The sequence below is a fragment of the Caenorhabditis briggsae genome (genome assembly GCF_000004555.2).
Source record: "Caenorhabditis briggsae complete genome, chrV, whole genome shotgun sequence".
Classification (NCBI taxonomy): domain Eukaryota; kingdom Metazoa; phylum Nematoda; class Chromadorea; order Rhabditida; family Rhabditidae; genus Caenorhabditis; species Caenorhabditis briggsae.
This window is the reverse complement of record NC_013488.2, coordinates 10511149-10521612: the sequence shown is the minus strand read 5'-3', so window position 1 is coordinate 10521612 and position 10464 is coordinate 10511149. Positions and strand designations below refer to the sequence as shown.

Below are 10464 nucleotides of genomic sequence, written 5' to 3'. Positions count from 1 at the left end.
CTCGTCTAGATGATAGGTAAACACTGCTGATTGATCTATCTTCATAGTGGACATATCAATGTCCGGTGATCTGATGATGAAAAAGAAAAGAAAGACCAGACAACTTTGATGGGGGTGGTTGGGGGAAATGAATTGGTAGGAGTGAGCCGAACTTTGATTTGTTGATTCCATTAAGTCTATCAATGTGTGAAGTTCGATGGTTCTCTTGTTTTGACGGTTGATTGAGGAAATGAGGTCAATCGGAGACCACGGAGTTGGTGTTTTCGTAGTCTATCAAGCAGAAATTTTCTAAAAGCCAGGTTATTAAGTTCCAAACTTACTAGAACTAATTCTATGCATTACTTCCTTATGGGTCTATAAATTACCTATTGTACTGGGTGGATTTTAATTACCGGTGGACAATTCCGACAGATTAAAAGTCGGTTGGAGCCAAAGAAGTATATGATGAATTTTTCTCAATATACATTTCGAAATGTATTATTTTTATGATTCAACTTCCAAATTTAATTGCTTGCGGAGTTATGAAAAAATAAAGCTTTTCAAAAGAAATTACTGTAATTTTCGCGATCTCAAAAATATCTCGAACAATCCATTTATACCAAAATTCGTTCATGTATGAAAGAGGTGGTGATTTTCACAGCTGTTGGTTAAGTCCTGATCGTGAGTGATATTGAGAAGTTTTTTTTTTCTCTATTTTCGACAAAAGTTAGTTGAGAATGTGTTCAATTCGTTGGAAAAAAAACAAAATTATTCATAAATTCACTTGCTTGATACTAAAAATCAAAAAACTAGGAACGGTGTAGCCAAAATACAGTTTGACAACTTCATAATTTTCCAATTGCTGTTCAGCTTTTTTCTTTTAGTTTTAATGTCAAAGAAGGTGTTGAGAGGCAGTTCAATCCTGAGTTTCTTTTTGAAATTTACCAAAAAGGAAGAAATACAATTCACAATAAAACTTACTTCCAAAAAACCCCCATTGAGCAAAACTGATTCTCAGACTATGCAAGTTCGAATACAATGATTAGACGTCTTCGTGCTAAAAATTTACAAAAAGATCGAAGCGATAGTTTAGTTGCCTTTCCTGTTCACACAGAAAATGGAAAAAAAACTTGATCCATTCGCAATCGTATTTTCGGCATTCATAACCACAACTGTGGGTGGAGCGCATATCCTAAAATGAGCTGAACTGAGCTGGTGGTGCAATAAAAAAGTACTTCGAATAATGGGCATATCTACATGCCCATAAATACAAGAATTCGTTCCATTCGTCGTCATTTCGTCGAGTTTTTAGACGGGGTGGTGAAAGCGAAAATGAGTGAGAAGAGGAACGATGACGTAAAAAAACTGAGAAAACCAGGAATTCATGAAAGGGAGAAGCGGCGATTACTGGGAAATACGAGAGTGATATTTTATGGGTCCGATTACGTACCAAGAAAAGACATATGGATATAACGGGACAGAAAAGGTTCGTATTTCCATCGCCTGAGGTGAGAAAAGTTTGTTTGTCTATTTTGGACGTTCCTTCTTGGAATCTGGAAGTGCTCAAAGTGCGATGAAGGAAACTGGCGGAAAATTTGATTGACTTTTGTGAAGATGATGACGAAGATGACACAAGCTAGACAACATCTTCGAAGGTTTGTGTTGTTTTTATGGAAGAAAAGAAATAGAAGGAGGTCCTTCTTCTACTCAGTGCTGCTATCAAATGATGAGATTCAATAAAGACGAAGAGAGGCGAAAACAGAAGACGTGGAGTAGTTGAAGACGTTGTACTCGAGTTACCGAACACAGAAGAAGTCAAGAGTTTTGTGAGAATTCTATAGATTGGAAAAAGAGAAGAAGAAAAAAGAATAAGACGAGGTGAATAATAATATCTGAAGGAAAGAGGTATATTTGAGAAGAAAAGTTGACAAAGTGAACGGGTCGATTGATGTGCCAGAGCTCAGAGATTACCTAGATCGTCGTCGATGTTTTGAGTTAGAATGTTTATTGAATAGGATAACTTATTTATAGAATGGATAAAAGTTGGAAGGAAAAGGAAAACCTGAAAAGGGTTAATTCTGTGTCAGCCTTTTCCATTGTCTCTCACAATTGAGGTAAACAGATAAAGCTTCAATATACTACGTAATCAAGTTTTTTTCTATTGAAAAGGAAACGGTAAATACGAGGAAAAACATTGAATCTGAATTTGATCTGCCTTTTTCTAAATATTTCAGACGTATCAACTGGATTTTCACAATACCGGAAAACAACAATCTCCGGTATTTTGGTGAAAATATTAGAGAATATCAGAAATCTGTTATGATATCTAGTCTTCATTTCAAAACTGATAATTTCGATGCTCTCTAATGAGAATTCGCACACATTAGGCGTGTTTTCTTTTCGATATCGTTTTGAAATTTCAGGCGCCAGTGTTTTTTTCTAAAAGTTCGACGAGGATTGGCACGATGTTCAAATTAGGTTTTTTCTCAAAAGTGACCTGTCTTAGACATTTTGTAGACATCACATAAACACCAAACAACATGTTAAGACGGAAAGTGGGTGGACATTGAAATGGGTTGATTTGAAATGAGTTGGTCACACCTTGAAGAACTCAGCAGAAGCAGAATGAGTAGCAAAGCATCAGAAGAAGGGGAGGAATAAAATACGAGAGGATATGTTTTAGTAGAAGAAAAGAAAGGACTTGTTTTGCTGGCAGAGCAAAAGGTCGTTTCTTTCTTCTTCGACTTGATTGACTTCTTTTGGAAACGGAAGCCTCCGGAATCACAGAACTTACTAGTGGCTCCGTTTGTGAAAATCAGTTGGCTGCTCGGATACTTCAGAATCAAGAACCCATCATGTTCTTGTTCAATTTCCTTCTGAAATGAATCACACATGGGTATTCCCTAAAGAACTTTGAGCCAGGGATAGAGAAGGATTTGATGATATGGGTGAAAGAGAGGTGACGTGATTGTTTAATAGATCCTTTTGATCGGGTATGTAGAAACGAAATTAGCTATTTTGGAAGCACCAAAATGGAATTGAAAAATCAGCAGGTGCATTTTTTCAGGGATTGTAAAAAGATGGAAAAAACAGAATGGGAGGTTTTGGAAAAACAAGGTATTGACCATGAAAAAAGATAGATCACACTAGAAGTGTTCGAAGTTTGTGTTTTGATTTTGTAGTTGATTTTTGAGGATTTGAGGATGAGAATTCAAAATTCAGAAAGCTACAGGGTAATGCACAATTACCCGGACTAATAACAACGGGTATATCTTCAGACATAAGAAAATTGAAAGCACGAAAATTGATAGAAATATAATTTAACGTTTGATTCAAAGTTACTGAAATCTTGAAAGCGATTTCTCAAGTCTAGGTGTTGTTATGATTGCCTAAAGATGAACGGAGTGATGTTTCCTGCACATCGCTGTGATTTTTACAAGATGGAGCAACGTTGACAAGCGTTAACTCAACACTAAACTGATCAAATAACTTGAAACTTAATCAGTTTACTGATCAATTATTCGATTTATCGCACTTAAAATTGGAGTACAGTACAGTCAAATTGAAATTCGAAATTCTTTTAATCAACTTCTGGTACGAAACTATTCAAAACATACTTTCTACAGTAACAAGATGGACCGCAAAATTCAGAAATTCGAAAATTCACATCGTTTGAATTCGGCGTTTTCCTTAAATTTTAGTCTTTGTACCCGTATTTGATGACGATGACGAATACAGGAAAAGAAGTGAAAAAGCTGATTAGAAGGAGAGCGAGGGAGCGGATTCAGAAGACCCAAAGAAGAAGAAAAGAAAAGACAAAAAGTGCCTTGGGCGATTTGTCGACGACGACGACGTATGCCTTTAACACAATTCTGAATCCTCGAGAATCTGAGGATTCTCTCTTTATCTCAATCACTGTTTCCCAATCTCTTTGGGTGGGATGAAGAAGAAGGAAAAACAAGAAGAAACGGACGTGGAGTGGGAGGGTGAGAAGAAGCGAGGAAAAATATCTTGAATCACGGAGAAGACGGTTTTTGGTGTTCCTAGGAACAGATAAAAACACACGTAAATTAGAAAAACGGAACGAAAAACGGGAAAATGGAATAAAGAGACGTTGACAATTGCGTGGGGCCGAAAATTATGAGCAACCCATGGACCGAGAGGGCTATAGGGAATTATGACGGGCTCGTGAGTCAAGGAATTGATGAGATTGTTTTTTGGTTCGATACGAATAAGTGGGCGTACAGTAGCAATAATAGTGATCGAAGGCAAAATTATGTTGAGTATTTTTCTAGATCTAGTTTTGATTTTTTTTTAAACTAATCTCAGACTACCGTAAACACTCAAATAGAAGGTCACCATATACTTGCATCTGAGCTCAATTATCTGAATTTCTAAAAGTGCTATCAAAAATGTGTCAACTGAAAAAATGTTGATGATACTTTGAAAAAGATTTTATCAGTTGACAGATTTTTGAAATTTCTGATAGAAATTGAGATAATTGAATTCAAAGAGCAAGAATATTGTGGCCTTCTTTTAAAAGGTAGGAATCACTGGAAAAAAATCATGGAGATATTTTATAGGAGAGATGAACTCAGAAAAAATGAGAACGATGCACATTCTCAAACAATCGAACTGCAAAGAAGTTTGACCTCTTCTTCTCTTCGTGGATTCTCGGACTCAGATAAAGATTTGATTTAACTTTGAAACAAGGACTCAAGTCAATTTCATTGTCACAGTTCATTGTCGAATAGAGAAAGAGTTCTGAAGACGAAAAATAAGTGTCTATATATGACTTTGAGAGTCGAGTGTGAAAAAAAGAAAAAGAAGAGAAAAATGGGCAACAAGAGAAGTAACTCTCGTACATGTACTTTCGAAGATGGAATGATGGGATTTTCTGAATTGAATCCTGATTTTCGAATAATTCTCAATTCTAGTGTACTTTTCCTTTCAGATTCTTCATTTCTTCTGGAACTGATTTGTTTCTTCTGAAACTGCTTTTGTTTTTTATTTCTCTGGATCGGCTGCTCCACCCCCACTCCCCAATTAGAATTTCGAGACTTTCAAGCGTTCAATTCTCCAGAGGATTCTAGGAAAGGAATGTCTCTTCTTTATTCTTATTTCTCCTTTTTTCAGTTCCAAAAGAGACTTTCTAAAAGACTCTCGACGCAGACAATGTCATAGTGGAGATGACACACAAGGAACGCCTTCCTTGTCAATCAGAATGAAAAGGCGAAAACAATCAAAGTTTCTCTTGATATCATGCTTCGAATGAAAAAAAAGTTTGACAAGTCGGTTTGAGAGAAACGAAGAAATACTTTCTCGCCCTTGTAATGTGATATGTACAACAAGTGTCGAGACTAAAGAAACAGCCGAACTTTTTCGGCTATGAAAATCCAGAATTCATAAACTTGTCGAAGATACCACATGTTTGAATGATGAGTTCAAATGATTAAATTGTGTTAGTGACAACCGTCAGAGGCCTTCCAGTGTCGTAGCTCCATGAAGAATACAGTTTTCAAATGGAATAATTGTTTAACTAGTAAATTGATTGCTCACAGTTACACAGGATTCGAGAAACGACGGGGATTTGGAATTCAGAAACACGTTGAGACATAATTTGCAGAGTGACTCCTCACAATATGTGATCGTATAAAATGGCGTGGATCACAATTTGAAGAGCCGTGCATCAAGATTATGGGGGTTCAGATAAAACTACAAAATAAGCACTGACAAGATGAACCAATAGGGTGAAGAGGGGTAATTATCAAAGAGATAAAAGGGATACAATAAATAGATAGACCGGATTCGGAAAATAAAATAAAAAAAGGTGTGACAGAATGAACGGGGGTGGAGTCAGAGATCGGCACAGAAGTATGTGCTGAAAACAAAGAGGAAGTAGAGAAAGGGGAACAGAGACAGTGTAAAGCGAAATCAGAGTATTGGATGGAAGGAAAAGAAATGATACGTGAGTTGCAAAAACGGAATAATGATAGTACATAAGTTAGGTGGGAAGACATGGTCTATTGCATCTCCTGACTGACAGAATTCGCTGGCAAGGATTGCCCTTTGAGCACCAACGCAATATCACGACGGAAACGAGTCAGATTTTGAGTGAATGTATCCTTGTTTTTAACGGTTAAGTTCATCTCGACATTTGACATAAGCTGGGTGAAGAGCTGATCGAAATCTGCTTGGCGGTCGTACGTCTGTTGAGAAGTAAGCTCGCGTTTCATATTGGAGTAGACGTCTTCTTGTATGAGAATGAGACCAAGGAGTGGACGAGAGAGACTCCACTGGCACTTGACTTCGCCGAACATCATCAATGTTATTACAGCTTGCAGCATCTGAAAACAATAATTTAGATCAATTCAAAAAATCATTAGAAACCTTCGCAAGAATATCAGGATGTTGTTTAATGGCAATGAGAATGTTATCGCCTTCTGGATCCATTCCAACCTTGTTCGTTGGTGGTGTCGATCGAGTCAATCTGCGATACAAATAATTTAGAATTGTATCCAAAGAAGAACACGCAGAAGTGATCACAATAGCATCAACCGAGCTGAGTCCAGAATGAATCGAACGCAACAGTGAACAGAAGACGTCAACTGAGAGGTTGGTCACAAACGGCATGTTATCTTGAACCACATGCTCCAACAAATTATAATGGTTCTGAGCAATCTTCGTGTAACTCTGGGAAAAAACCGACAATGAACAAGGATTTAATATTTTTCAACTCACATGGAAGTCGTCTTGAGGAATACTCATGAATAGCTTGATGAAAGTAGTGAGGGCATCCTGGAGACAAGAGTCGCCGTAAAGTCGGAAGACACCAAATGGTACATATGCTCCGATGAGAGCATTTTTGAGAATTAAAAAGATAACGCCAATGTTCTTGTATCTCTCTTTGTAAACTCGATCTTTGGACACCTCTGGCAACTGAAGAAGGCGATCTCCGTAGATCGAAACGATTTTCGATGTCTCTTTGAAAAGGAGAACCGCCGAACAAGAACTCATCTCGAATTTCAGTCTTTGTTGACGATTTTGTACCATTTCGGAGAGCAGGCGAAGGATTGGAGTGATAACATCAGCGCATCCAGGCCACTTTTCAACAGAGAATTGCATGATATTGAACACTTCGGGGTACCTGTAAATTAGAATGTTATGTGGAAAAATATATAAGACAAATTACATCCATTCGAACAGGATCTGGAAAATAGCTTTCGTCGTTGAAGCTATAGCCACACCACGTAAGTCTCTGCACAAGCCAGTGATGATTTTCTGAAAAATAAATACATAGTTTTGGCAAATAAGGAAATAGGAAACCTTCAGCTGCTCCTCCTCAATTCCTTGACAGTTGTTCTGTATAACTGTGCAAATTCCTTCGACTGTATCTGAAATATATGAATTACTTTTCGTTTCAAAATGTGAATGCGTACCTGTCAAGGGTCGTAGGAATCTTTGAAGCATCTCCTCGTCATCAGCATAATCTGTAGTCAAGAGGCGAGTGAGTGCTTCGTAAAACGTTGTTCTCTGTTTCATTGTCTGATAATCGATAGTTGGTCCGAGGAAAATGAAATGGTCAGCTGTATGGTTATTGAGCAGTAACTGAACTTCTGGAAGGCGGAACAGCTTTCTAACTGCAGAGTATCCGAGAGACAAGTCCTTGAGCAATGAAAGTGACAAATCGAGAAGCTCAGAATTAGATGGCCAAAATTTGAGATTTGTCAGAATCTTCTGAACAATGACTCCCAGCATGTCGGACTCTTCTGCAATACGCAGCTCTGCTTCAAGTGTATCATATACTGAACTGGCACGTGTGATCTGGTCCATGATGTAAGCTCTGCGGAATTGTTCGAGCATATGAATGAAGGAAACTTCCAATCGGAGGTTTCCTTTTAGAGGGATTGTGGTGTTCGACAATTGGAGACGATTATCGTTGAACCTCATAACCGTGATACAACGAGCTATCATTTCTCCGTCCATTTTATCATGAGAATCGCTGCTTGTGGATGTAGTCTTTCCAAATACAGCAGTTCCAATAAGAGTGATTAGCCACACCAAACGTCCTTCAGCAATCGTTGTGTTGATATCGTTTTCCGAACCGTTCATCCAAATATTCGCATTTTGATCGAAATGTTGTGTTAGAAGTTTGCACGTCTTCTCGTATTCGCATCTGCAAATGATGGCCAAGTGTTCCATAATCTGCAGTGTAGATCCTTGATCGTCCAACGGATTTTCAGCTCCTTCTCTGATTACGTTCTCCACGTGCTGCAATCGGCTTTCTATAAATGCCGTCATAATTTCCGGACAATAAACATTGAGCAGATGCTCATCATTGTTTCGCACATAAGGAACCGATGTCACCATTCGCTGCCAGAATGTCATGAGGAAGTAGGTGCTGTTAGCAGAGAATTCCATCATTCTTAAGCTTTGTACCGTGAACTCTGCGAGAAGGCGGAGCATGTGACTGTAACAGGGAACTGCGATGAGTTCGCACAGTTGATAGTTGGTCTTGAGACGAGCAATAAGACGGCAGAACTCGTGGAATGCAGCCTATAATGATCAAGTTAAGATTTTTGGACAAAAATAGTCAATTTTACCTGATCACTCAGCTTTTCTGGATTCATAATCACGCTGACAACTCCTTCAACGAGCTTCTGTACATATGCCTGTCGCTCCGTTCCATTGAATAAAGTCCTCCTAATGCTTGCGAGTTGTGCTATTATCGTCATGACTTTTTCACTGGATTCTTGTGGTAACTTTGTCAACAACTTGAACATCAATTGGACAATTTTTCCATCTGTAAAACTAGCTCTCCATGCGGTAGGAATCTGTACATTGCAATTGTCTTCACTAGTTTCGTCGGTAAGACTTCCAATATAATCGAAGAGCAGGCATTGAAGATTCAAGTTCAGAACTGCATGAAGAAGTGCAATTTGACGATCATTGAGATTCCTATCAACGTTATCGCTTAAGAAAGTGAGAGACACAGAGAAGATTTCGTAGAGAAAATCGTCTCTGAATTGTGACAGATTTTTACGATGTTTGTTAACCGATTCCATTCCAGCTGCAGAATTCATATCGGATACAAGCATAGTCAGAAGTTGAACTGCAAGCATGCTCTCCTCCAGATTATCCATGTTGATAGTTTTAACAAGACTGTCTACTGGATCTCGGAACGGATACTCAACCTTTGCATCTTCTGCTTGATTTGAAGCTTCCGAGCTTTGATACGTCCATTCTTGCTTTGTGAGCCGAGCAAACAACTGACAGAGTGATGTTACAAGATAAGACGGGAATTGAGGTGCTCCTTGTCCAAGCATCTCCAGAAGATATTTGGCCAGTTCCAGTTTCTGCGTCGATGTGATGCTAGTTTTTCCCCCGAGAAGTTTCATAAGGGTAGTGCTCGCTACCATCGGTCCATATGGGTACTGAAAATGAGACGTGAGCTTTTTTGTACTTTCATTAAAGTCTTACATCTCCTCTAGCCAGCAACAACATACACCTCTGAAGACACTCTGGCGATTCAGAGAGTTCTGCGAGATTCATCTCTGCCCGATGACGGACTTGCGGGTCGACACTCTCATAGAGGTCTTTGCAGAGGTTGTTCAACACCTGAAATATTTTTTTGAACTCTGAAACACCTTTTCCAAACTCTCACCGGTAATTCATCCATGTCGGCAACTTCGAAAAGGTTGTTGGTTGATTATAATCCCCTAAAATTTTAATTTCAGATAGGTTTAAGGAAATAAAAGACAAATCTCGAAAAAGAACATGCAAGTCAATAGAAAATGGGAGAGCTGTTATGAAATTGGCGCGATTCGGAAGAAATTTGAACTCAAATTTGAAGAATTGGGAAGTCTGCTTCAAACGAAACAAAAAAGTGTTGTTCTCGAGGAGTACACGGCCGCTGGCTGAAAACACTCTTCGAACAGATTTTCTCTGCACCCTCTTCGCTTCACGCACTCTCTTGTTACTGCTGCTACTCAGTTCGTTGGTTGCTGCTGTTTTCACAGCATTCTTCTGTCTTCTCTGCCTTCTGATAACAAACGGTACTACTAATCGGAAGTCTTCGCTCTACCCGCTCATTCTATTCTGACAAGAATGGCAGAGCGGTGAGTTTTTGTTCCGTCGTAATAGTTGTAGAACTAGAACCGTAGTACTAGGATGTTATGTCCAATCACACAAGGATAGTTCCAGCGAAGAGGAAGAAAACTATAATCTAGAAGAACACCAGCGTCCAATCGTTTATCATTCTGAATACAATGTATCTGCTTTCGGGATAGAGCATTTGCATCCTTTTGACTCATCGAAATGGAAAAGAGTCATTGCTCATCTGAAAGACATGAATCTAATAACAGATGCGACTACTGTCGAACCAAGTCTTCCAACTTTTGAAGAGTTGACACGTGTACATGATAGAAAGTAAGCATATCTGGATGTGTAGTGATTGTCCTTATTGCACCGATTTCCCTAGGTACC

At 38.7% G+C, this 10464-nt stretch overlaps 1 protein-coding gene across 1 annotated transcript; it reads right to left on the bottom strand.

Moving 5' to 3' along the window:
- Positions 1-6002: 6002 nt before the first annotated feature.
- Positions 6003-9658, bottom strand: CBG09629 (the record flags this gene model as incomplete). Its single annotated transcript, XM_045237609.1, has 7 exons — positions 6003-6326; positions 6370-6672; positions 6721-7126; positions 7172-8535; positions 8583-9431; positions 9460-9597; positions 9644-9658. 7 exons carry the CDS (start codon positions 9656-9658, stop codon positions 6003-6005), a joined length of 3399 nt encoding a protein of 1132 aa, XP_045093993.1.
- Between the last annotated feature and the right edge of the window lie 806 nt (positions 9659-10464).